We start from the raw sequence: 27,980 nt of genomic DNA on the forward strand, positions 1-27,980 counted from the left end.
ATAATGAAATGATGGGATTAGCAAATCTCATGGCATCTGTTGACTTGCTCCTTTGGCTGTGGAGTTCCTCGGTCAGCCAATCTGGCTGCCTTAGTTTTTGCCCACAAGGTAGAGATCCCTTATCCAGTGTTTTGAGAAGGCCATTATGGAGGATTTCTCTGTGCAGCACTGTACTGATTAGCACTACACCTTCTGGTGGTGTTTTACAGATTATCCTGGGATTGAACAATCACAGAGCTCTACACTTAGGAGGATTGGATAAGGGCTTTTCCCTCAACAGGTTATGCAATTCTTTTAAAACCATAATCAGCTGCCTATCAATTTCATTTGGAGATATTCCATTTGCTAGTAACATGTTGGATTGGTTCTAAGGTGCACTTTTTTTTTCCAGTTTAAACAACTATGTAATCAGAATGTGTCTTACAATTAATAGCATGTAATCATTTTTTAGCCTCTTTCTTTTTTTTTCTTTTTTATTTTATTTATTTATTTTTTTGAGACAGAATCTCGCTCTGTTGCCCAGGCTGGAGTGCAGTGGCACAGTCTCGGCTCATCACAACCTCTGCCTCCCGTGTTCAAGCGATTCTCCTGCCTCAGCCTCCCAAGTAGCTGGGACTACAGGCGTGCGCCACCATGCCCGGCTAATTTTTGTATTTTTTAGTAAAGGCAGGGTTTCACCATGCTAGCCAGGCTAGTTTGGAATTCCTGATCCACCTGCCTCAGCCTCCACAGTGCTGCTTTAAAGGCAAGACCCACTGCACTGGGCCCTCTTTTTTCTTAGTCGTTTATACAATAACTTGCCTCTTATAATCAATGGAATCTGAGATTATTAAATATAGTAATTTTATCAGTCAGGGTTCTTTTTCACAAATAATAGAATCCATTCTGGATAAAGCAGAAAAATGATTTGTTAGAAAAGATTATTTAGCTCAAAACTGTTAGGAGGGCTGGGGAAATGGACTTGAGGCTAAGATCCTAGGAACAACACCCAAATCATACCACACACCTGATGGGGAAACCACAGCCATTGCCACTCCGAATACTAAGTACCAAGAGTTCAATTTGACTGCCAATTTTACAATCTCTATGGCCCTTCTGTGTCAGGAACTCAATATTGCAACTACTGGGAAACCACTGCTGTTGCCGCTACCACCCCCAAAAGCTGGACACTTGTGTTACTACTGGCAACAGCAGAAATCGAAGCCCTGTGTCTAACCTGCTTCCTACCTATATCAATCAGGATTAGCTAGGTAACACCGTAGTTACAAACAACCTTCAAATCTTACTGACTTAAAACAAGAAAAAATGTATTTCTTCTTCATGCCATAGTTCCAGCATGGGGCAGGGTGGGAGGTTGGGTGGGGAAGTCTTGCTCACTGCAGCCACTCAAACATCCAGGCTTCTGGAGTCTCCACCATCTTGTGATGATACTGCCTTCTTGACCTTCTTGACATGAGCTTTCAGGGTTTGCCGTGGCAGGAGAAAAAAGTGAGGAGAAGCATACACTGGCTTCTGCTCACATTGCATTGATCAAAACAAATCTCATAGCCATACCTGACATCAAGGGACAGGGGAAGTACAGTCTTCCTGGTACTCAGAAGGAGAGGAAACCCAGAAATATTGGTGAACTTTAGTGTTTCCCTCACTCATTTTTCTCACTTCCAAATGGAAGTCTCACGTGGGTGAAGTATCATCCCTGTAAACAAGGGTATGCTGTGAATTTCAGTTCTGACTTCCATACTGAGTAGGCTGGATTTTGAAATGGGAATTTTCCCATATTAAAAAAAACTGTATGAAAGGTGAAGGACATCCATGAATACATTTCTACTACCATAATCAATACCAGAATTTTACAGAATCATGCTTCTAGAATCTCTAGGTTTACCAAGATGATTCAGGGCCTGAGCATACTTTTGGAGCAATTTCTCTTTTTTAGCTCTATGTCGGAGTCTTTTTCAGTCCCTCTGACTATGGCTTGTGGCTTCATAGGAAATCATAGGCTGGACTAGAAGGGCTGGGATCCTTTCTTCTTCCACCTGCCCTGGAATAGATGCCCTTGCTTCGCCCATTCCAGTCAATGCACTTTACAATGGGAGACACCATCACATTTGCCTGGCAAGGGGGGACCAAGAAGGGCTTTCCAATGCCAAATCTTCCAGTGTAAGTCCTGATTGCTAGACTCTCACAGTTTCCTAATCAGGGTATTAACATTAGACAGCAGCAAATAACCCAGCTCCTGAAATTCAGCAAGGCACATATTATCTTACTCCTAGTAATCTGAGGTCAAGGCTGAAACAAATTTCCTTATCCAAGTGAAATGCTTACTCTCTTGTCCCCTAACTGCTCACAGACCACCCATTTTGAATAACTCATTTTTGTTGTCTTGACTTTTTATTACCGTATTTTCTCTTCATTTTTGTTTGTTTGGTTGGTTGTTTTTTTTTTTTTTTTTTTTTTTTTTTTTGAGACAGTCTCACTTTGTCACCCAAGCTGGAGTGCAAGTGGGGTGATCTCGGCTCACTGCAACCTCTGCCTCCCGGGTTCAAGTGATTCTCCTGCCTCAGCCCTCCCAAGTAGCTGGGATTACAGGTGCCCATCACCATGCCAGGCTAGTTTTTAAATTTTTAGCAGAGACGGGGTTTCGACATACTGGCCAGGTTGGTCTGGAACTCCTGACCTCAAGTCATCCACCTGTCTTGGTCTCCCAAAGTGCTGGAATAGAAGGTGTGAGCCACTGCACCCAGCCTATTACCATATTTTCAAGTGCTTCAGCTTCAGTCGGCATATGAGCTAAGACACAATAGACAACAGGTGCTAGTTCACCTAATTGCTTTGCTACGACAGAAAAAGGACTTCCAGGTTCCCAGGCTGGTTTTAGGAGATTCCTACTGCCTCTCTACACATCTCAACTTAGTTCCTCACTTTAAGTTCTGTCATTTAGAATACTTTGGTCCTGATACCTGATTTCTGTGTTGTTACAAGTCAAAGAAACCTAACTTGAACTAGTTTAGGCAAAAGGGGGATTATTTATCAGAAAACGATAGTATTTCATAGGGTCCCAGTGCAAGAATATGGCTGGAACTTGGGAACAAATGGATCTGGCAATCTGAATGTCATCAGGACTCTCTACTGCTCATCTACGTGCCTTTCTGCTTGCTTTCTCTCTCTCCCTCTCTCTCTTTCTCTCTCTTCCTCTCGATCTCTCCCTCCTTCCCTCTGTTCCTTCATCCTTCAACCTCCCTCTCTAGTCTATATAATAATAAACCCAGCTCCTAACAATTATCAAACTTTGCAGCTTATAACCCAGGTACCCAAGAAGATGTTGGCTCTTTTTCAGTTCCAGCTCCAGCTTATCCTTCTCAGTTTCAGTTCCATAATTCCTCAGGACTTGCTCTCATCAGCCCGGCTTTGGACAGATGCCATTCCCTGCACCAGTCATCTGTTGGGGAGGTCATAAGACTGTGGCTTCCATGATAACCACAAGAGTGGTTCCCACCAGAAGGGGATGCTTTCAGCTATAACATAAAGGAGTCCACCATGCTAACTTTTATGGATGCAGGGGAAAAGATAAATCTGCAAAGTAGATAAGGAAGGATATGTCAGAGATGTAGAAGAAAAACTGGGGGAGACCAATAATTTTAGGGAAGCCAAGAAAGGATAGAGGTTCAAGAAGGAAGAAAGGGGTCATTACTCCAAAATTTCAAAGACAGGTGCAGTTATTGTAGAAAGGCGACCGTGGGACTTAAGAATAAGGAGGTTCTTGATTATCCTGACAAGGAGTAGTTCCAGTAGGCAGTAGGAAATGGAAATGGGGTATGTAGTGAAAGCCAGAGTTTAGTGGTTTCCAGAGTGAGTAAGAAGTAGATATAGGCTGGGAGTGGTGGCTCATGCCTGTAATCCCAGCACTTTGGAAGGCTGAGGTTGGAGGATCACTTAGGCTAGGAGTTTGATACCAGCCTGGGTAACATAGCAAGAACCTGACCGCAAAAAAAAAAAAAAAAAAAAAAAAATAGCCAGGTGTGATGGTGCACACCTGTAATCCCAGCTACCCAGAAAGCTGATGAGGGAGGATTGCCTGAGCACCTGAGCCTAGGAGTTGGTGACTGCAGTGAGCCATGATCATGCCACTGAACTCCAGCCTGGGTGACAGAGTGAGACTCTGTCTAAAAAAAAAAAAAGAAAAGAAAGAAAGTAAATACAACATAGATGATTCTTTCAAGAGAATTGACTGTGAAAATTAGAAGGAAGGAGAATAGATCAGAAAGACATGGAGTCAGAGGAATTTTTTTTATTTTAAATAATTTCTTACATGTTTCTGACATGGAATGTTTAAATACTAGTGGGATGGAATCTCGAGAAAAGATGTGATTGATGGATAGCTATTTTTGTTAGTACTGCCCATCTCCCCTGGGCTGGAAGGGCCAGGAACAGGAGATAAGGCCCTGGCTAAAGGTGTGAACCATTTCAACTTTTTTCCCAAGCCACACTGGAAAGTAGGGCAAAGAGAAGAGGTGCCTGTCCTCAGCACTGGATGAGCCAGGTTGGGGCCCAGGGCGCACCCAGGGGCCTGGGATTGTGGGGAGAACAAATGATCCCAAGGCTTGAGCCAGTCCTCAGCGGTGGGGGAAGGGTGTTCACAGAGCAGTGACATCCAGTGACAGGCAAACTTGCCACAGGCTCTGACTTCCCCATCTCAAAACCCTGCCTGTCGCTTCTCTGCCCACCTACTCACTCCGCAGTGTCACTGCCTAGCTGCCACCTGTTGTCTCAGCTCCACTTCCCCACCTCACATCACTCCCCAGCTGCTGCCCCTGCCTTCCGCTCTCACCATCCCTGAAGCTGGTTCACCAAGGCCACTTTCACCTCCTTGTCACTTCCACTGAATACCTTTTAGTCCTGATCTGTGTTGACTACTTGGCAGCCTTGAAGCTGTTGGCCCTGTTTTGAAACTCTGTCTTCCCGTGTCCTCCATGAAGCTGCTCTCTCTGGGAACATTTATTCCTTCTCCTAAAATAACAACTCATTATTAAACACCTAGTCTCTGTTGGGGCTTTACTAAATTCATTATAGATAATCCTCACCTGGATGCAAGATGGGTCCATGAGACAGATGAGAAAACCGAGGCTCAAGGTGGTCAAGGGGTTTTTCTAAGGCCCCATGGCAGCAGGTGATAGAGTCTGGATTAGAACTGAAATTTGCTTCGCTGACCTCAACTCTAGCTTGTTGTCTCCCTCACCTCTTGGGCCCCTCCTCTTCTTCTTTGGTGTGCTGCGCTCTCAGCCCCCACCCTCTTCTCCTCACAACTCAAGTGAGCACCTCTGTGTCTGTGGCTTCTGTGCCCATTTTTCTTTTCTTTTCTTTTTTTTGAGATGGAGTCTTGCTCTCTTGCCCAGGCTGGAGTGCAGTGGCACGATCTGGGCTCAACCTCCACCTTGGCAGCAACCTCTGCCTCCCAGGTTCAAGCAATTCTCATGCCTCAGCCTCCCTAGTAGCTGGGATTACAGGCGTGCGCCACCACGCCTGGCTAATTTTTGTATTTTTAGTAGAGTCAGGGTTTTACCATGTTGGCCAGGCTGGTCTCAAACTTCTGACCTCAAGTTATCAGCCTGCCTCGGCCGCCCAAAGTGCTGGGACTACAGGCGTGAGCCACTGCGCCCAGCCAGTGCCCATTTTTGTGCTGATGATGCTTTAATGCCCACACCTCACTCCCAAGTCCCAGTCTGGTATGCATTGTTGTTGTGGCTGCTGCTATTATCATTAAGAACTAAGATTCATGGAGTGTTTATAACATGGCAGGTACCATGCCAGTTTCTTTATATACATTAAATCCTTACAATGGCTGGGCGTGGTGGCTCACGCCTGTAATCCCAACACTGTGGGAGGCCAAGGCGAGCAGATCACTTGAGCCCAGGAGTTTGAGATCAGCCTGGGCAACATGGCAAAATCCCGTCTGTACAAAAAATACAAAAATTAGCCAGGCGTGGTGGCGTACACTTGTAGTCCCAGATACTCGAGAGGCTGAGGTGGGAGGATCCCTTGAGTCCAGGAGGCGGAGGTTGCAGTGAGCCGAGATTGCACTGCACTCCAGCCTGGCTAAGAGTGAGACCCTGTCCGAAAAATGAAATAAAGTAAAAAAAATCCTTACAACAATCCTATGAGGTAGTTACTATTATCTGATTTTCCACTTAAGGAAACTGAGCGTTAAAGAGATTAATCAGGCTGGGCGCTGTGGCTTATGCCTGTAATGCTAGCACTTCGGGAGGCCGAGGTGGGCGGATTGCCTGAGCTCAGGAGTTTGAGACCATCCTGGGCAACATGACGAAACCTCGTCTCTACTAAAAATACAAAAAATTAGCTAGGGGTGGTGGCGCATGCCTGTAATCCCAGCTACTTGGGAGGCTGAGGCACGAGAATTGCTTCAAACTGGGAAATGGAGGTTGCAGTCAGCCAAGATTGCACCACTGCACTTCAGCCTGGGTGACAGAGCGAAAGACTGTCTGGAAAAAAAAAAAAAGAGAGAGAGAGATTAATCAACTTGTCCCAAGGTCAACAGAAGCCTAGGTTTGTCTGACCCCAGAGTCATTCTCTTAACTGCTATGCTGACTCAGTGTCCTCTCCCAAGAGGTCTCACACTTGACATGTCTGCATCTGAACTCATCTGTCCATTGCTTCGTATATAACTATAGGCAAGTGAGTGAATGTCTGAGCCACAGTTGTTTCAACTTGCCCAAAGCCTGTCCTCCTCCCATGCTGTTTCAATAAATAGTCCTGCTGCCTCCCAGTCAACAGGAGCTGCATGAGACTCTTCCTTTTCCCTTCCCTCCCCACCACTCACTCATCAAGACATGGCGACTGTGTGCTCTAAAAACCCCAGTCTCACTGCCCGGGGCCTAGTCCTCTCCTGCCTAGACATAGCAAGATCCTGCTCTCAGGGCTTTCCCATCATTCATTCAAAGAACCTTCCTTAGGCCTGCTCATTTCTCAACCACCACGGGTCCCACATTCTCTTCCTTCCTAGCCCTACTCTGCACAGCCCCCAGACCAGTCTTTCCAACACACAAAGCTCACCAGATCTCCCCAGCTCCCTGAACCCCTGACTCTGAGCAAAAGCTCCTGAACCTCAGCCTGGCTTTCAAACCACAGACTGTGTGGTCCCACCTCCTCTGCAGCCCTAGCACCCACCCAACCCTCTCCTGAGCACAGGAGCATCTGCACCATTGCTGGTCTTCCCGCCCATCCTTTCTCCTGCTCTGCCCTGCATGGGTAGGGGATGTCCTCTGTCTCTCCACAGTCTCAGCCCCACTCCCCATTTATGTTTTTCTAGTGACACTAAGCCCAGTGGTAGGCATGCTAAGGTGTGCAAAATCAGTAATGTCTATTTTATAAAAGCTAAATATATGGTTGTGCAGTAATGTGAATGTATTTAATGCCATAGAACTGTACACATAATAATGGTTAAAATGGTGGCTGGACATAGTGGCTCACACCTGTAATCCCAGCACTTTGGAAGGCTGAGGCAAGAGGACTGCTTGAGCCCAGGAGTTTGAGACCAGCCTAGGCAACACAGGGAGACCCCCCATCTCTACAGAAAAGTTAAAAATTAGTCGGACATGGTGGTGTATACCTGTTGGGGACCAGCCTCAACACCACCTGTAGGGTACCCAAAGTCTGGTGGCGACAAAGGATTGAGAAGAGACAAATTAAGATTTGAAAGGTGGGGAGCCCCAGGGGCCAGCTGCAAAATGGAGGCTGCAGAAGGCTCAGAGTTCTGGTCAACACACTGTTGAGTACAATCACTTAGATCTGAGAAGCAGATGTTCAGGGCGAAACAGTGAAAGGGAGGCAATGCATCATAGGCGTAATCTATAGCAACAGTGGTTTAAATGAATCTCCTTTGTGCTCAGTGTATCTTTAACTTATCGGAGAGTAGCTAGTGGGAGCGACTTAACTAGGAGCCTGCACGTCTGTCCACATTTCAGTGTTTCAAAGGAGTGCCTTTCTCTTGAACAGTGTTTACAGATAAGAGAGCGGGTCTCGCTCTGAGCATGGGAATATGATGGCAATTAGGAGGGTTTCCTCCTCAGAGGCCTTTTGTGGCTTTCCACAACTTGTTGTGCCATATTTTTATGGCCAGTTTATGCAGGCACCCCATAAGCCTTTTTCCCAATACATGCCTGTAGTCCCAACTACTCAGGAGGCTGAGGTGGGAGGATTGCTTGAGCCCAGGAGGTTGAGGCTGTGGTGAGCCATGACTGCACCACTGCACTCTATCCTGGGCAACAGAGCGAGACCCTGTCTCAAAAAAAAAAAAAAAAAAAAAAAAAGGCCGGGCGCGGTGGCTCAAGCCTGTAATCCCAGCACTTTGGGAGGCCGAGACGGGCGGATCACGAGGTCAGGAGATTGAGACCATCCTGGCGAACACGGTGAAACCCCGTCTCTACTAAAAAAATACAAAAAACTAGCCGGGCGAGGTGGCGGGCGCCTGTAGTCCCAGCTACACAGGAGGCTGAGGCAGGAGAATGGCGTGAACCCGGGAGGCGGAGCTTGCAGTGAGCTGAGATCCGGCCACTGCGCTCCAGCCAGGGCGACAGAGCGAGACTCCGTCTCAAAAAAAAAAAAAAAAAAAAGGTTAAAATGATAAAACAAAACTAAATATAAATGCCTCCCCCAGGGTTCTAGTCCCTGGAGCAAATAGATAGGTCCTGATTGGGCCCTCTCCTCACTCCGTCCTCCCCAGCTTACAGAGGGCCTGGGTATTTTATGCTGTGATCCCTATGGGTTCTGCCTGTTGGGAGGTCAATGTCCAGGAGCCTTCCTTCCTAAGCCCCCACTCTGCTTCCACTCCTGGGGTACCATTAGGAAGCATTAGTGGGTCCCCCTGCCCATGCAACCACAGACTCAGTCTTTTTGTGTGTGTGTCGGGGGGTCTGGATTGCTTCACCTCCTCTCCCTTCGCCTTGGTATAGTCCTCTCAAGAAGTTCAGGTTTCCAGAAGGTCAGGGTCAGGAAGATAGCTGTGGCTGACTTCGGCTTTGGGCCTGAGATCCCCCCTACAAGAGACAAGGATAAAAAAAAAAGCCTGACCCGACCTTCTGCACGAGACAAGAAACGGAAGATTGTGACTGGAGCCAAACTCGGTTAACATCCTGGTCAGTCATTCTGGCACACCAGGTCCTGCAGCAGGCAGTCCAACCCCTTGAGGGCAGAAATCAAAAGTATCCTTCCCTGCATATGCAGACACACACTGACAAACAAGCATACATACAACCCACAAAGCAGAGACACATATATACAAGCAAAGATGTATGTACAGACAAGCCTACCCACAGACACAGGCATGCACAGAAACACACATGATTATACCACTACACACATACCCATGGCTGGGAAAACACATGAAGAGAGTCACAGGCCTCCATCACACACACACACACACACACACACACACACACACACACACACACACAAAGATAAGCCTACCTACAGAGTCACTAATAGGTGTCAGCAAATGTGTTCTAGAGATTGGAACAATGTGTGTATGTGGAGGAGGACAGACTGGTGGGAGAGAAAGCCAGATAAACATAGGGAAGGGAGAGATCCTGACGCCAAGAAAGGAGGGTCATAGGTAATTATCAGGTGCCAACCTCTCACCCAGCCCTCATTGATTCATCTGTGCATTAACAGTTACTAAGCTGAGTCCTCTGTTGGGCCTCAGCCCTATCCTCACATATGCACAGCCCGGGAGGAAGAGAGACCTGTCCATGAGGAACTATCACACAGAGTGGCACGTGCTAAGGTGAGGGATGCACATCCCCCCTCTGGGCAGCAGTGGAGGACAGATGTCAGGGAAATGTGAGTAAAATGTTGAACAAGTTGGCTGGACGAAGGGGATGGACGGGGAGGTCACCTTGGGCCAAGGAAACAGGTGTAAACATTAGTTTCCTTTTGCTGCTGTAACAAATTACCATAAATGTAATGGCTTCAATACAAAAATTAGCAGGGCACTTGTAATCTCAGCTACTTGGGAGGCTGAGTCAGGAGAATCGCTTGAACCTGGGAGGCGGAGGTTGCAGTGAGCTGAGATCGTGCCACTGCACTCCAGCCTGGGTGACAGAGAGAGACTCGGTCTCAAAAACAAAAACACAAAAAACTACACAGATTTATTCTCTTACAATTGACTGCTCAGAGGTCTGAAATCAGTTTTAGTGGGCTAAAGTCAATGTGTTGGCAGGGCTGGTTCCTTCTGTAGGCTCCAAGAGGAGAATGTATTTCCTTGCCTTTTCGGTATCTAATGGCTGCCTGCATTCCTTGGCTTGTGGACCAGTACTCCATCCTCAAAAGCACAGCACTCCAGTGTCTGCTTCCATCATTCCACTACTGTCTCCCCTGACTCCTCCTGCCTCCCTCTCTCCTGTCGGAATCATTGTGGTTATATCACCCCACCCCAGATAATCCAGGATAATCTTCTCATCTCAAGATCCTTGACCACGTCTGCAAAGTCTCTTTTGCCATATAAGGTAATATTCACAGGTTCTGGGAATTAGGATGTGGACATCTTGGGACCATTATTCAGCCTACCATTAGGGGAGTGGCATATTATCTCACAGTCTTTAAAATGCCCTCCAATTTTGTTATTATCAGGCTGAAGATAAGGAATTGGAGGCTCATAGAAGTTAAGTGATTTACCTTAGACAGGCAGACAGATAGATGAATGATAAATGTTTTCTAAAATAGACAAAATACAAAGAAAAATGCAACAAAGCACTCAAAACCTCACCACCCAGAAATGATCAGTATTACATTTTGTAACCATATACCTAATATAGAGAAAGAAGCATTGAGAGAGAAAGGTTAGAGAGACAGCCAGTCAAGTAGAAAAAAATATCTAAGGCCGGGCGCGGTGGCTCAAGCCTGTAATCCCAGCACTTTGGGAGGCCGAGACGGGTGGATCACAAGGTCAGGAGATCGAGACCATCCTGGCTAACACGGTGAAACCCCGTCTCTACTAAAAAAAAATACAAAAAAATTAGCCGGGCGAGGTGGTGGGCGCCTGTAGTCCCAGCTACTCGGGAGGCTGAGGCAGGAGAATGGCGTGAACCCGGGAGGTGGAGCTTGCAGTGAGCCGAGATCGCGCCACTGCACTCCAGCCTGGGCGACAGAGTGAGACTCCGTCTCAAAAAAAAAAAAAAAAAGAAATATCTAAGAATGGGACTGTTCTCATAGTCCTAATGGGATATACTATAGAAACTTTTTTAACCAAAAGTAGAAAATGTACGTTTACCTGAGTTTAACAGAGAAAAAAAGAAACTGAAGTGAAAATGAAGGAATAGCTGAGATATTTCTTCACCTTAAAAGAACAGTCATTCCTGAAAGACCTCTCTCAAGAACCATTTCAATTAAGAGATTGGGCCAGGCGCAGTGGCTCACACCTGTAATCCCAACACTTTGGGAGACCTAAGCGGCAGGATCACTTGAGCCCAGGAGTTCGAGACCAGTCTGGGCAACATGGAGAGATCTTGTCTTTACAAAAACTTAAAAATTAGCCAGGCATGGTGGCACATGCCTGTGGTGGTCCCAGCTACTCGAAGGCTGAGGTGGGAAGATTGCTTGATACCAGGAGGTCGAGGCTGCAGTGAGCTGTGATAGTACCATGTCACTCCAGCCAGAACAACAGAGCAAGACCCTGCCTCAAAAAAAAAAAAAAAAAAAAAAGAGGTTGGATTTACCATTATATTCTAGCTTTACCTATTTATTGACTTAGCTATGAACAAAGATGTGATTAGTACTTCTGCTTTCCTTGCTACCTCACCTCTGCATTCCTGACTGTGCATATAACTTTCAACTCCTCTGACATTACTAATAGCCCACTGTTGACCAGAAGCCTTATTGATAACATAAACAATTGATTTGCACATATTTTGTATGTTATATGTATTATATACTATATTCTTACAATAAAGCTAGAGAAAAAAATGTTATTAAGAAAATAATAAGGAAGAAATAATATATTAATATTTACTATTCATTAAGTGCAAGGGGATCATCATAAAGGTCTTCATCCTCATCTTCATGTTGAGGAAGCTGAAGAGGAGGAGGAAGAGGAGGGGTTGGTTTTGCTGCCTCAGGGGTGGCAGAGGCAGAAGAGGGAGAGAGAGGCAGGACAGGCGGGCACTCTTGGTGTAACTTTTACTGATTTTATTTAATCTGTGAACAAGTGGACCTGCACAGTTCAAACTCGTGTTGTTCAAAGGTCAACTGTATTTACATTGTTTTGTAACTAAAATTCCCACAGTGTAATCTTAGCCTAAATTGAATTAAGGTTAATTCCCAAATGGAATTAATGTCACCACCAGTTCTTTACCATGAATCTCCCTTCTTCAGCTCCTGAACTTGACTAATCTCTTGGCTGACTGGGTTTTGTCATTGAGTAGTCTTTTCTGGAAAGGCTCATGAGTACACCATCCCCCAAATTCATGATTGAGATCAACCACTCTGTTGGTTATGGTTTAGGGTGACACTCTTTAACCCTCAGAACTCTGTAGATATTGTCTTCACTTGTCAAATGCTACCTTGGAGAAGTCTGAGACCAGACTGAATATTCCCCCTCGTAAATAAATGACTTGCTTCTTCTGTCTAGGTGCCTTAAGTATTCTTACTTTAGCCCTAAAGTTTGGTAACTAAATCAATGTGTCTTTTTTCTTTTTTAGAGGGAAGGGTCTCACTATGTTGCCCAGGCTGGCCTCAAACTCCTGGGCTCAACTGATCCTCCTGCCTGAGTCTCCCAAAGTGGTGGCATTACAGGTGTGAGCCACCTCACCCAGCCAAATCAATGTGTCTTCATGTCAATTATTCTGTGTCAACTTTTCTGGTATACAGTACGCTCCTTTCAATCTGAATATTCAGTTCTTTCATTTCAGGGGATTCTGTGATGGTGTTTCTTTGTCTCATTAACTCAGAGGTCCCCACCTTGCTTTGTCCATACCTCTCCCCTTGGACTGCCCTCTCTGGCATCTCCAGCCCCCAGCACTTTCAAGTTCCTGGGATGAGACAAGGGCCCATAGAATTAGGCCTCAGCACACAGTGGGTTTCAGTCCAAGGAAGAGAGGGAATGAGCAGGAAGCATTTCATGGAGACAGAGTTAGAGGGAACTCAGATGCTTCTCAGGAGGGCATCTGGGCACAAGCACAGCATGAACCAAAGCATGGATGTAGGAGAGGATGGGAACAATTACTGGGGAACAGGAGGAGTCCAGCTGGAGGAGTGCCAGCTGGAGAAGCAGGGGAGAGGCTGGAGTGGTGGGGCAGGCAGGGTCCAGGCAGGAGCTGCCTTTGTTGTAAACAAAGCACCTAGCTCTTGGGTCTGGAATCTCAGGGATACTAATGGTGGGCGGGGCAGGTGCAGCAGGGAAGCCTGGTTCCCGTTTCTCCTCCCCATCCTCAGCCCCTCCCAGAGACCTTCCTCTGAGTGCTTCTCTCCCAGTGCCCCCTTGTCCTGGTAATGCCCAAGGTGTTCCTGCTGTTGTCCTGACAGCTGCAGGTAAAGCCTCAGCCATGGCCACACCAGGCACACGCCATCACACACGAACGTAGCACAGATGCATCCCTGGTCACCTAGCCACACTAAAACAAACATGGTACACAGCTGCATACCATCACTGCCATGTGCATGTGATGGCGCAGTAACACATGCTGTTGCGGGCATACTTTGCACACAGCCCCACAGTCTGGCTCCTTCTCTGGGTCGGTTGCTTCTAAATTTCCTGAGAACCTGTCCTGCCCCCTGGTGGCCATTCCCCAAGCCACTGCCCCTCTGGAAGGACCCCTTCTACCTCCTTGCCTTCTGGCCTAGAGCAGGCTCTTCCCTCAAACTGCAACTGTGAGACCAGGCCCCTCAGACATCCTCCACACCAGTCTCCCCCATCAGACATCCTCCAGATCACCCTCCCACCTCAGACGTCCTTCAGACCAGCCTCCCCGCTCAGACTGGTGCTGTCAGGCAAGGCCTTCTCAAACAGGGTGATCGACGTCCCAGTTTGCCTGGGACTGAGGGGTTTCCTGAGACTTGAGATACTCAGTGCTAAAACTGGGAAAGTTCAGGCAGACTAGAACTAGTTGGCGATTCTAGTCTTTGGATCCGTGTGCCTTCAGCTCGGTCTCCCCTCAGACTGAACCCATCAGACCAGGCCCTTTCAGACACCCCTGGGTCAGCCTACCCCTCAGGCTGGGCCTTTCAAACGAAAGCTCTTTTGATGCGTTCCCAGACAAGCCCTGGCTCAGGCTCACCCTGTCGCATGCGCCCTCTCAGACCCACTCACCCTCAGATTGGCTTCCCCATCAGAGTGGCACTGTCAGGTCCCTTCCAGCCTCTCCCCAAACTGGCTCTATCCGACGCCCTTCCTCAGACCTCCTTCCTCTCCCCCTCCTCTGAGAAGAGGCAAGGTGGAGAGATTACATCCCAATCACTCCTGCCCCGAGGACCTTAGCCCTCCATCTCCAGGCAGGCATTGCCTTCCCAGGGTCCGGCCACTCTGGGCTGTGGGCCTCAGGACCTGAAGACAGGCAGGTGCAGGATGCAGGACTGGGACTGGAGCCGGGGATTCTGTTCTCTCCACGTGAGAATGAACTTTCTCGGGTGAGCTCACAGGCTCCAGGGAGTTCTCAGGGCCCGAGGCTGCCCAGGAAGGATTCCTGCCTGATGTCGCCCTCTTTCCTGGCTGGCTGCTGGGAACGCACACCAGACGTGGGATGTCTGTGCTGAGAGCTGCCAGCCTAGGAGCAGGAATGAAGGGTAGGCGGGTGGCCGAGAGGGGGCAGCAGAAGCCAGGACAGTCCCTGGTGCAGGCCGGAGAGGAGTGGCGGCCACAGGCTGGGGTCTGGATAGGTATGGGAACACAGAGGGAGGCAAAAAAAAGAAGGACTGACAGAGTCAGGGAAGAGGGAGACAGAGGTGGAGACACGGATAGAGATATATACAGAGAGACAGAGAGATGGGGATGGAGACACATGAGACAGAGTGAGAGGGAGAAGGCAGAAAAAGGGAAGACGGACAAGGAAGAAGAGATGCGAAGACAAGCATGGAGAGGGATAGATATAGAGACAAGGAGGGAAGAAGAGACAGGAGAAGAGACACAAGATGGAGACATAGAGAGAGACAGGGATGGAACAGAAACATACAGAAAGAAATGCAGATAGGAAACAGGACAAAGACAGATTCAGAGATAGGAATGGGACAGGAGACAAATATAGGCTGGGTGCAGTGGCTCATGCCTGTAATCCCAGCACTTTGGGAGGCCAAGGCAGGCAGATCACCTGAGGTCAGGAGTTTGACACCAGTCTGGCCAACATGGCAAAACCCCGTCTCTACTAAAAATACAAAAATTAGCCAGGCATTGTGGTGGGCACCTGTAAACCCAGCTACCCAGGAGGTTGAGGCAGGAGAATCGCTTGAACCCGGGAAGTGGAAGTTGCAGTGAGCCTAGATCGCACCGTTGCACTCCAGCCTTGGTGAGAGTGAGACTCCGTCTCAAAAAAAAAAAAAAAAAAGAAGAGACAAACATAGAAATAAAAATGGGTTCAGCAAGAAGAGAGGGGCGGGGGTGCACAGAGGCAGGTCTAGAGTTGTAAGAATGGAGTAGAGCCACACTGGAAGAGAGATCAAGTGGGCAGGGGGCTGATAGGCCAGGACACAGAGCGGGGCCCAGCCACAGTGTATCGTGGGGGCGCAAAGAGAAGTAGGGGGCTGGAAGGCTGGGACCCTGTGCAATGCACCTGAGGTCTGGGATCCCAGCCTCCCCTTTCCCCCATGCCTCAGGGTTGTTTTAATTCTCCAGATTCTGTTTTAGCTCCAAGAGCTGATGTCTGCAATTATGCCTGGCTCCCCAGAACCACCGTGGGAACTAGATGTGGAGGGACAGTACTAGAGAGAGGTGACAGTCAGCAACTGAGACCCTCCAAGGCGAACAGCCTCTGTGAGGCCAAGGGCCCAGGACCCACAAGGAGGGTGACCACCCGCAGGCCCAGGGCAGTTGTCTAGTCAGAGGCAATGATGCTGCCCCTCCAGCCACCCTGGGCTTGAGGCAGAGTAGGGTCTCTCTCTTAGAGCTGGGGGAAGAGATAGAGGCCCCAGTCCTCCCCTCCATTGGCCTCTGAGGCTCTGGCAGGCCCCCTCCCCTACTTCTGCCCCCTCCTCCCGAGGCCCCACATAATTACTTTCCCATGTTGCTAATGGAGGCCAGATTGCTGATGCCCAAGCTCTGGGTGGGCGGTGGGTAGGTCAGGGCTGACCAGGGCTCTCAAGGCAGAAAGGCAGCTCAGGCCAGAGACTCCTCACTTCATCCCACCCACCCCAAAGATGAAGGGTGGAAGTTCTGACACATCCCAGGAATGTTCTGGGGGAGACTGTTGGTGACCCCGTTACCTCTACTCATGCTGGAGCCTAGGTTCAGGCTGAGCCACACCTCACAGGGACCAGACCCCCAGGCAGAACTCGGGGTTCAGGGTACAGAGCAGGTCCACAGCCACCTCTCAGGATGTCCATCCTGGGAGCCTCTTCCTGTGAATGAAGAGCCTTGCATTTCCATAGCTGGACGTGTTCAGCTTGAAAAGCCACAGGCTTCACCTTGATGCCAGGCCTTTGCTTTCATGGGTCTCCCACCTAGAACACCCCTCTCTCTTCTAACCTGGAGAAGAGACGGCCACTTTACTCTGGAGCCCCTCACCAGGCCTCACCTCTGGGACTATGTCTTGTCCAGGCCGGACTCATCAGTGCTTGAGGCACTGTCAATCCCCTTCCCAGGGCATGTTCCCGGGGGGCCTGGATCCCAGGAAGGGGTATCCATTGCTGGAGCCTAGTCTGAGGGGAAAGGTTTGAACTGGGAGAAAGTGTGTGATGGCATCAGGGTGGCTGGTGGCTCTGTGCACACATCTGTGCACAGGTGGGTGTGGGTATGGACCTGACTTTGACTCCACCCCCCTCTTCTTACTCCAGGCACCCAGAGCAAGGCCAAAACCTGGCTCCCCAGGTCAGAGCTCCGGCCTCTCCTTTTACCCCTGCCCCCAGGTCACAGGGCCTGCCTACTTGGCCCCAGCCCTGGACATTCCCAGCTGAGAATGCCTGCTTACGCTCAGTAAGGCGGCTTCTATAAGTGGGGTCTGGAACTAAGCAGGCCTGGGACAGCCAAGTGTCCTCCTCTGAGGAGGTCAGAGGGACCCCGGAGCCCCAGTTTGGGGACTGAAAGGGTGTGGGCAGGATCTGAGGTTGGACCAAAGACTGACCATCCTATAAAGCCAAAGCCCCACCCTCTCCAGCTCCACAGAGTCCTGACTATAACCCAGCCCTGGGAGTAAGCCTTGTACTCTGTCATTCCAGTTCTGAAGCCCAGGTCCTGTCCCTGGTCATACTCCAAGCAACCTCCTCCTTCAGGCAGCCGCCCTGCCTGCCCAGGCCCAGGACACTCTGTGCTCTGAGCCCTTGTGGCCTGGCTGAGCCCTAGGCCTGACCTTCTGGCACTCCTGGACTGTCTCTTGGATGGCAGGGATCAGGCACACCCCCTGGCCCCAAGGATGAAGCCTGCCCCTCCCCTTCTGCCATCTCTAGCCCTGTGCACTGGGCTCAGGCCTGGGCACTCATGGAAGGCAGTTCTAGAGGTGACCCTTGAAAGGCTTCTGCCCCAGCCAAGACTTGGGCAGCCTCCAGGACTGACTGGATACCCTATGGGATCCCTCATTTCCCGCAGTTTTTCCCTGGCTGCAACCCTGTGCTCCAGGGAAGCCCTACCTGCCAAGAAGTAGACAACACTGTTACCAGATACACTGGCCTGAAAGCTGAACGCCTCTCCCCACCTTCCCCAACCACAATTTCTTTCCTCCACCAGCCCTGGAAGGGGCAGGGTCCTTGGAAGAGGGGTACCCTCCCAAAGAGGATCTGTTCCAAGGACTCATGAAATGGTGACGTTTAATGAGAACCCCCCACCCCCCCACCCTGTATATACATCTATAAAAAATTCAAATACAGCAAGTTACCATTGAGTCAGACTAGAAGGGACTGACAGGGCATTAAATACTGTGGGATAGGAGCAGGGTCAGGGGAGGGGTGTACAAAACAGGGCAGAGGGGAGGGGACTGAAAAGTGTGGGTGCTGGGGGGAGGGGGATGGCTGGGCCCCCCCAGCATCAGGAGCTTATAATCTGACGGTGGCAACAGAGACCCTGGGATAGACAGGAGGCTGGGGCAGGAGGAGAAATCGGATGTGAGAGGCTCCCCTCACGTCCCCCAAGGGCTCCTGGGAGTCGCTGGCATTGGAGGGTCCAGCCCAAGGGGCCAGGGTGAGGGGGTCTTTGGTGGGTGGGTTAGCTGCATGGCCCACCTCCCACGAGGGAGGAAGGAGGGCCAGCTTGGTGCAGCAGGGCTGGGGGGCGGCAGGCCCGGGCCCGCCGGGGGTCTCCACAAATTGTGTCTGAAGAGAATGCAAAAGGTCCTCCTGCCCGTGTGCAAAATAGAAACCGGGGTCTGCAGGCTCAGCTCCGGCCTCTTGCTCCTCTGCAGGTGCTCTGCATGTCCTCATGGGGTGCCGGGCTCTGCAGAGACAGGCAGGGGCCTGTCAGGGAGGGGGCTGCAGTGGGGGTTCCCTCAGGCTCCCTCTGCCACCCAGCCTCACTCAACCTACCAGATCATGAGACTGCTGGCAGTGGTGGCAGCGGCAGCCAGGGCCAGAGTGACAGGGACGCTGACCAAGAAGGGTGCCGAGGGTCCCCCGCCGCTGCCCAGCTCCCCAGGGTCACAGATCTTCGTGGTAGGTGGGGGTGCCAGGGAGCTGGTGGTGCTGGTCGTGGTCTCTGGGGAACATGGGGGAAACTCAGGGCAAGGCCAGGGCTGGGGTCCCATCCAGATCTGGGGGCTCATGAGACATACCGTTCTGCTTCCTGCATCAGACTGGTACTGCCTCCCCCATCAGGCAGCCCTGCCTCCCCCATCAGGCAGATCCTGCTTCCCAAGGCTCACAGATAACCCCTCCACCCAATGACCCCTACCAAGGATGTCCAGATAGCAAGGACCGGGAATGGCAGGGGTTGGACAGACAGGCAGAAGTGTGGCTGCCACAGAGTGTGGCTACCCCGGGAGCAGAGGCTGGAGGCAGCAGGGTAGAACCAGGCCACAGGTTCTACCACAGGCCTCCAGGACAGCAGAGCCAGGAGGGAGGGCAGGAGCAAGCTCACCCGCAGCCTGGGCCTCTGTAGTGAGGTGTCGCGGTTCCTCAGTCCAGGGCGTAGCATGGGCAGCCACGCTCCAGTCACTCCATGTCCCAATTTCATTGTCCTTGGCTGCCACTTGGATAATGTACTCCTTCCCGGCGTAGGCATCTGTGATGGTGTGTGCTGTGCCATCAGACAGCTCCACCTGCAGCCAGACCATGGGGTGGGGGTAAGGACACACCTGGGGGCCAGGATTGTGAGGTCCCTCCAGAGGAAGTGAGCATGCCTCTGGGGAGAGGCGAGTGAAGTGCTCTGGGGACAGTGAGGACTTCCCTGGAGGAGAAGGAGGACATGGAGAATATTCTTGCCAGAGATTGGGGACATCTTAGGGAGGAGACCCCACGGGAGAGCAGTTGTCCCTGAAGGAGAGTAATGACATCTTCAAGGAGACCAGAAACACCCCAGGGGATAATAAGGAGGTCTTTGCCCTGTGCCTACGACTCTGCTGTTGCCCCTGCTCTCTCACAGTCCCCAGCCTGGCTGAATCCTGACCACAGTCCCAGCCTGGAGGTGGCAAGGGCAGGGGGTGAAAGGAGATGGTAGTGCCACCCTCTTCTCCCACCAGGAAGCCAATGAGGGGAGGTTCCACACACTGACTGGAGCTAGGCTGCCTGAGTTTCAAATTTGGCCCCATCCCTTAGTAGTGAGGTGACCAAGTTACTTAACATCCTCACGCCTTGCCATCCTTATCTGTAAAACGGCATTCATGAGAGTATCCATCTCTTAGGGTTACAACGAGGACCAAGGCATGAGGACAGCACCAAACGCACTTCAGCCAGCGCTGTCATTACCATGGCTTCTGGTCAGAGCCCAGGTTCCCAGATGCCCAAGGCACCTACCAGCCTGGCCCCAGCTGAGCCTCCCCTCAGGAAGGCCTCAGTGTGGTTATCACCCTGCTGGGGCAGAAAGGGGTGGAGGAGAGCCCCTGGGGCTGCAGGGCACAGAACAGCTGCTCCATTTCCTCCTGGAGGCATCGCAACCCCACTCCTGCCCCGCTGGCCCCATCCTGCTGGTCTCCCCCAACCCTCCAGGCCGGGCTGCCTGTCCGGCGCCCCTTCCAGGCCCAGGCTGGGCTCTGGTTCATCTCAGCGGCACCCGCTGCCTCATTAAGCCGCCTCGTAAACAGGGGCAGCCGGCGGGGGTGGAGGAGGGGGCCGCTCTGGGCCACGTCTGGCTTCAGGGCTTTTTTGGTCCCTGTTCCAATCTTCCCCCCAGAAAACTGGGGTCTGGGCTATCTGACCTGACAGGCTGTGAGCGCATGCACACATGCATGTATGTGTGTCTGGGCATGTGCTCAGCCTGTGGCCCTGATAACGGTGGTAAAGGTCAGGGTCATGGTGAGACACCTTTTAGGCCCAGACCCTGGGCTCAGTAAATCCTAATCTCAGCCCTGGAAGATTGGAGGGTCCCAAAGACCCTCTTCTCCTGGAGCCAGGGTCCCAGTTCTACCTCTGGTACCCCAGTCCCTTTCTGCTCGGCTCCTTCAGCTCTGTCTCCCTCCTGCCAGGATTAGACCGCAGACCTCCATGTCAGTCTCTCCCCACAGGGAGGGAGCCACAGGGAACAGATCAAATTGCCGCTTCATTGTGGGCTCATGGTGGGCACCATACCTCTGGGAATGTGGCCCCCAGGAGGTCAGTGCTCTCCTGAGGACCACATATCCTAGACCAGGATCCTTCTTGCGAGGTTATCAGTGATCCCTTCATCCTTCCTCTCAAGAAAAAGGCTTCTCAACTGGCAGGAACTCCCTAGTCACTGACATTGGCCTCCCCTGGGAGTCCTCCATGGTCTGCTGGAGCAGATGCCCGACACGCCTTCCAAGCCTCCCTGTCCACTTAGGGCCAGGGCAGGAGCTGCAGGGAACCCATGCTGGGTCCCCGTACTTGCCTCTCTCTTGTCCATGCTGAGACAGCCCCTGCCCAGGGCCCATTCTTTTGCAATTCCTGGTCTGGATTTTCCTCCTGAAAATCCAGGTGATGTTTTTCTCTGTTCTGCCCTTCTTGCCCCCTCCCAGTCATACACCTGCCTCTCCCCAAGGTCAAGGACTGGGGAGAATAGACTCTGTTCAGAGCAAAACTTCAGATGAAAAGAACCATAAATCTAACCAGCCCCAGTGCCACTGAGACACAGAATGGGGCTAGGATGAGCTACAGGCCACGCGTATTCTCGCCACGGAGCCTGCACACTTTGCTCTTCCCACCTCAGTGTGGGGGTCAGTTTTGCGCATGGTCTTGGCATGTTAGTTGCATACACGTATGGCGTATGATTCCTGCTGGGAGCCGCGCGTGTGTGCATGTTCCCGTGTGTGTGGTGGGCAGTGTGCCAGGTCCACTGCAAGGCGTGTGCGCCGCGACGCGCGGGGCTGCTGCCTGTAGCTTGTTAGCGGGGGAGGGGGGGCTTGTGAAACTAGACCCAGGTTATTAGCAATGCATTAGGCGCGGGCAGCTGGCCAGGCGGGAGGGACTCCGGACTCTGTCAGGGAACATGTGAGTGCATGAGCAGGCTTTGTGGGGGACAGGCACCCAGGAATCGAATTACACGCTTTAAAGGCCAGACAGGATAGGGGCACGAGGAGCTGGAGTTGGAGCCTGGTAGATGAGGTGGGGGTACAAGTTGACCCCCAGGAACCAGCCTGGGTTGTCCCATGGAGCACCCTCCCAACCCCAGTCCTAGCCTACAGGCCTCATGGGCCACACAGAGTGCCCACAACCCTATGGGCCCAGGGTGCTCAAAGCAAGAGAACTCCAAGTCTGCCTCAAACCTCTGGCTGTTCTCCAGAGCTCTCTATTGTAGCTTGATCCAGACCATAGTCCGACCCCATACTGACTCTTGTCCACTGCTTGGTTCCCAGCCAGGCTACCTTCCAACTCATAGCCTCAAGCTGACCCCTAAGCTGGGTCTGACTTTGGAGTCCTGATGCCAGTCAGGGCCTAAACTCGCACCCTGGACCAGGCTTGACCCCACTGCCTGATCCTGACCCCTTGGGGCCAGCACAGGCCCAGAGCCTGGGCCAGAGTATAAAGAGGGAGATGTCTTTGAGGGCTGAAAGAGGGAGATGTCTGGTCAGGCTGAGGTAAGGAAAGGGAGCCTTGCCTGTCCTGCCTGCTATCTCCCTTCCTGCATTTCTCTCCACTACCCGGGGGAGCCACAAAAAGACATATGTGTTCCCAGTGCACTAACAGGGGTCACTGGGAACCCCTAAGGACACCTGCCTCAGCTCCATCCATTCTCCCAGGCCCACCTGGTCCCTTTTCCCCACAGAGAGCCTGACTCATCAGGTCTCACACTGGAGCTGCTGCCACGTGGGATATGGGTGCCACTCACTCCACATGATTCTAACTCAGGCACCCAGGATCTTGACAGGGCAGGGCACTCACATGCTGCCACTGGTCCAGGATGAGGGGTCGGTAGCGCAGAAAGAACTTGAGAGGAAAAGACTCAGGGTCAGGCCAGGTCGAGGGGATCTGCCATGTCACCTCCAGCCGGCGAGGGTTGCTGGGCACTGGCCGGGCTACCACATTTTCTGGAGGATCAGGCTTCACTGTTCAGGAGACATAGCTTCATTACTACACTCATCTCTGGCAACAACCCACTTTGTCAACTCCAGCCACCATGTTGACCCTCTCATATTGCCAACCATTGTCATCAATATCATAGTCACCATGCCTCTTCTCTATTGTCAATTCTGGTAGCTACCGTAGAAAACTATCTCATTACTTCCAAGTCTGACATCCCCATCATCACCAATGGCTGTCACTACAGTCACTGTCACCAACTCTTCATATCAACATCCCAAATTTCATCTCATCATCCCATCATCCCAACTCTATCCTCATACTGACCTGCATCCCAGTAACTAAGCCAATACGATGCCTCCATAGTTACCACTGTCACCCCCACTGTCACCTGGATTACCCCCTCCTACCCCAGCATCACACACTCCCCCAAGCCTGGTTTTTCACTTCAACTTTTCCAGTTCCAAACTAAGACCTGGGTCAAGAGTAAAAGAGTCCACAGGTGTTGCAGATCTGGAGGTAGGCTGGGGATCTGATGGGAGTGCCTAAGGGCCCAGCTTATGTAGAAATACTCTGGCTAGGGATCCAGTCATGGGGTCTGGGGAGAAGACAGGGGCAGGCAGAAGATCTGGCTGGGGCGGAGGAATAGCAGGCAGAAAGCCTGCCTGGAATAGGGCAGGGGCAGGTAGAGGGACTGGCTGGGATGGGGGTGTCAGGGGGAGGACGGTATCTGTCCCAGTCCTGTCTCCTGTTCTGACACCTCATTCATCACAGGCCGTAAGGAAGCCATTAGAGTTGGGCGGGGGTGGAGGCTGCAGCTGCACAAGGGTCTGGCCCAGCCTGCCCCCGCTTCCCCCTGCTTCATGTTCTGGGAGCCAGAAAAATGATCAGAAGAGCTGCTGTACAAGTCTCTCAGCCCTTCAGGTAAAGGACATTCACTTACACATTCACAGGTATATATGTCATGCATATATGTGCACATATATGCACACTGCACATACTTGTGCAGAGGCATGTACATGCCATGTATACATTTACATGCATGTGGACATCCCCACCAATGTTCATGTGCCTCTGGCACATATCCACTTACATTCCCACTGGAGTAGGCAGCAGGTTCCCCCAACCACCACACTTACCAATGGTGAACTCGTCAAAGGTGATAGCTGTGGCATTGTGGCCCAGGGCATTGCTGACACTTATGGAGACCTTGTACTTGATGGTGGAGAACAGGTGCATGTAGCGAATGTGGCAGCGGTTTTTGAGGGCTGGGTCCTTCTCACAGACCATAATTTTGGAGCCATGCCTGGGGAGAGGTGAGGCCCAGGTACTGTTACCAACATCAAGGGTCAGATGGGGTAGAGGTTGAGGGAAGGTCAAGCCCAAGGCAGGGCTGGGGTATGGACGGAGGGCATGGTGGTGGGATGGGGGAGAGGTCAGAGGTCAGGGCTGGACCCGGGTCACAGGCACAGCTACTCACAGCACAGTCACATTGAAGGTGTTGGGAATGTAGGTGGGGGTGGGCAGATGCCAGCTGCAGTAGAAGCCCTTGGGGTAAGTGTTGGAGCGGCAGCTGAGCACAGGCTCCCGCGGCGGCACTGGGGGTGAGGATAGTATGGTCAGGGCATTCTTGGAGCTCCCAGTCCCCTGCACTGTATGGGGACAGGTGGGCCCCAGAGCCCCAGCTCTCCCCCCTCAACCCATCATCGATGCCAAAGTTGTGGGGGGGAGGCTGTCAGCGAGGGTCTGAGGCTTCCCAGGCCACAGAGAGCCAGATGTTTAATTAAAGAAAAACAAGGGCTGTGCGGACAGGGAACCCCCCCTCCACCTGCTCAATGGAGGCAGGAACCGTGGGGATCAGGGGGCTGCGGGCCTCAACTCATCAATCACAGGCTGGAGGTGATGTCTGGGGGAATCGGCCCCAGCCCCACATCTCCTGCCACTTTGTGTCCACTCCCAGAGGAAGACTGTGCTGCGGAGACGAGGGGAGTCTTGAATGGGTCCTCCGACTGCTGGAGTATCGGGTGCACTTCCTGGAGAAGAGACACCCCAGACTTCCCTCAGTAGAGATGGAGACACAAGGACAGGCCTGGTGGCTACACATGAACGGCACTGGGCAGCTGTTTGTATGCATATCTGTGTTTGTAGATGTCTGCATGCAGGGGTATATATGCTACATACATGTCTCTATGTGACATGAATGAGTGACCAAGGATCCATAGGAGCAACTATGTGGATGTGTGTGAATCTGCGTGTCTGTGTGATTGTGTGTACAAGTGCCTGTTGAAAGGAAGCTGCTGTTCCCTTTGTGTGTACCTCATCCCAGTGCCAGCCCCCAGCATCTTCATCGCAGACCCTTTGAGAAGCCCTTTACATGGTAAGCAGCTGCCCTCACTCTGGAATAGGAAGGCCCAGAGAGGGATAGGGACCTCTTAAGGTCAGACAGTAAGCCAGAGCTGGGACTAAACCCCAGGACAGGGGTAACCCTATATACACACACTTGGGAAGTCCTTTCTGCAGTCTAGCCCGCACTCTTTTTTGCTGCCGTGAGCACTTAGCCCAGCTGTCCCACCCTCAGGCATTGGGTAAGGCGTGAGGACAGGCGGCTCAGGTTCCTGGAAGGAGGCAGCTTATGTGATCTGACCCAAGCAAGGAATGTCCGTCTGCGGCTCCAGGGACACTGACACCTCCCTCCTGTGCCTCCCCCCTCCTCCGCCCCCGGCCTGACAGGTGGACAGGAAATGGGAGGGGGGCAGCTAAATAAGCCAGGGACAGTGAAGGGGAGTGCATGTCTATGCTTGTAGAGTGGCCATGGTGACACAGGGGAACAGTGGGCTTCCATCCACAGTGTGCACGTGACTGTGAGTGACTCTGTGTGATTGCATGTGCGTGTCTAGTATGTGTGATGCTGGGAGGGGCCTGGGGCAGAACCCCCAGGATCCAGATCTCGCTTTGCAGCAGAAGAGATAAGGGGACAGAGAGGCATCAGGAGAACTCCAGGTGGAGGGGGCAATGCTGTGGGCGGAGGCAGCTCCATTCCCCAGGCCTGTCCGGGAAAGCAGGGCCCAGTTGAGACCCCACAGGGCCAACCTGCGTTCTGCCCTCCACTGTCCTCCTCCCTTAGGAAGCCTTCCAGGCCCTGTGTCCATCTCGTGTCATTCCATGTTCATCCTGTGTGCCTTTAGTGTCTCTTCCCTGTCTGCCCACGGGTGCAGAACTCTGCCTGGGGGTGGGGTGGGGGGCGGCCAAGGACACAGGAAGTGCCTTCTGGGGGCCTGTTGGCCAGGCCAGAGTTGGCAGGCACCCCAGGAGGAAAGGACATTCCGAGGTCGGCCGAGTAGCCTCCACTCCCCGCTCCTGCCACCGCCCCCCTTACCCCCAGGAAGGGGAAGGGCGCTGGGGGTGGGGTGGGGATCGGAGCCTGCGGAGTCAGCTCCCTGCTGCCCGGGACTCCTCGGAGGGCAGAGCGGGCCACAGCACTGGACTCACAGGCCCCCACCCCCGGCCGGCCTCCCCACTGACCAGGCTCCTCCACTCCCCAACTGTCCTCCCCCCTCAGACCAGCCTCCCCTTCCAACCTCCCCCTCACGCCAGTTCCTCTCCCTGACTGGGAAGGTCACGGTGGGGTGGGGGTTGGGGGGCCGACTGGGGGCTTTGTCTGTCATCTGGCTACTCCTGCCTGGCCCTGGGCCCTGAGCAGGGAAGGGCTTGGGTTTCCTGACAGGGACCAGGTTTCTCAGAGGGAAAAGGAGGAAAGAAAAACAAAAGGAAGAAAAGGAGTGACTTGCTGCAGCTGGAGCCCAGCTGAGGGGCTGGGTGGGTGGAGGTGGGGGTGCTGTGAGATTGTAGGACAGTGTGGGATCAGGATGCCTGTTGTGAGTGTGTTGTGAGTTGGAGGAAAAGCTGTTTTTAAGAAGCTGTGATTGCAAGGCTGTGTGTAACTGTGAGAGGCTCCGTGTGTGTGACTGTGAGGACTCTGGGCAGTTGTGTAACTGTATGATGGGAGGCTGTGTGGGACTGGATGACTGTGTTTGCACATGACTCAGGGTGAGGCTGTTCAATTTTGAGACCGTCCCTATGTGCAAGGCTGTGTGGCCAAGGTCCTCTGTAAGAGTGCCTGCAAATGTGCCATTGTGTCTGAACAGAGACAGCTAGAGCTCATACATGAGGCAGCGCATATGTGATGGAGCAAAGTGAGGCTGAATGTATTTTGCAAACTGTGCGTGTGGAAGGTGCCCGGAATTCCCAGCATGTTCACACGTATGAACTGAACACCGTGTGAGTGCATGTTAGAGTGTGTGAGCAAACGCTCCTATGCACACAGGTCACAGTATCAGGCTCTGGGCATACAGGGCATCTGGGTTGCCCCTTGGGGGTCTCTTGAGATACCCAAGTGACTGTGTCAGCCTGTGGCAGGGTGTCGCTAGGTCCCATGCGGGGCCGTGTGCGCGTGTGCATGCGTGCGTGTGCCCCCACTGGCCCAGGGTTTGTTTGTTTTCCTCCTAATTGACTTGTTTTTCCATGTCCAGCCCACCAAACCGCATGTTTTTCCTCTCATCTCGCCAGCCCGCCTGGGCTGGAGCCCCCGGCACGCATGAGGCCTGCCCGCCGGCCCAGAGAGGAGGAGGGGCAAGCTGCCCACACCCTAGGCCAGACCCGATCAGGCAGGGTGGGGCAGGGTGACCCTTCCACTCCAGCCCTACCCACGCCCCACCCGCATGCTGCCTCCTGCCTGGCATTCGAGGCTCAGGCCTGGTTCAACCTTATCTCGTGGCATCCCTTGAGGCATTCCAACTTCTGGACTCCCAAATGCCCCGCCGACCTCCCACTTGTGATTTCTCCCCAGACATTTTCTTTGACCATAGCCTTCTCCCCACTCTTTCCTTTCCAGCCAAACAGGGCTACAGGGAAAGGAGTGCTGAACCAGGGGATCCAGAGCTTCCATCCTAACCAATCAAATAAAAGTTTTAAAAAACTGGACAAAGAACTGTCCATTTAAAAATCATTTTAATCTCTGGTTTGTTTTAGTTTAAGATCAGAATGATACAGAATCAGCAGTGTCTTGTAAATAAAATGATGCTACTGAAAGGAACACTGTGATCCTGCTTCCTAATGTGGGGGGGTCGTTCCGTCATCCTAGGGAGGAGAGGAGTCCTTAGGGCTCTGCTCGTGAGGATCCACTTGAGAGCAAGAAGGCAGATCAGGAGAAAGCAGTT

At 52.0% G+C, this 27,980-nt stretch overlaps 1 protein-coding gene across 13 annotated transcripts in view; it reads right to left on the reverse strand.

Moving 5' to 3' along the window:
* Positions 1-17,934: 17,934 nt before the first annotated feature.
* Positions 17,935-27,980, reverse strand: part of LOC105485689 (ciliary neurotrophic factor receptor) — a 49,205-nt gene continuing 39,159 nt past the window's right edge. For 10 of the 13 annotated variants that reach the window (XM_024794021.2, XM_071077943.1, XM_071077941.1 and 7 more), the window contains 5 exons: positions 24,245-24,362; positions 23,904-24,070; positions 22,627-22,790; positions 19,214-19,394; positions 18,660-18,832 (listed from right to left, as the gene is read on the reverse strand). In XM_024794021.2, coding sequence (XP_024649789.2) covers positions 18,660-18,832; positions 19,214-19,394; positions 22,627-22,790; positions 23,904-24,070; positions 24,245-24,362 — 803 coding nt within the window. Of the gene's footprint in view, positions 18,575-18,659; positions 18,833-19,213; positions 19,395-22,626; positions 22,791-23,903; positions 24,071-24,244; positions 24,363-27,980 lie in introns of those variants that run through there. The other 3 variants (XM_011748056.2, XM_011748055.2, XM_071077937.1) reach the window with 2 other exon arrangements.

The sequence above is a fragment of the Macaca nemestrina genome, chromosome 14 (assembly GCF_043159975.1).
Source record: "Macaca nemestrina isolate mMacNem1 chromosome 14, mMacNem.hap1, whole genome shotgun sequence".
NCBI classification, from domain to species: Eukaryota; Metazoa; Chordata; class Mammalia; order Primates; family Cercopithecidae; genus Macaca; species Macaca nemestrina.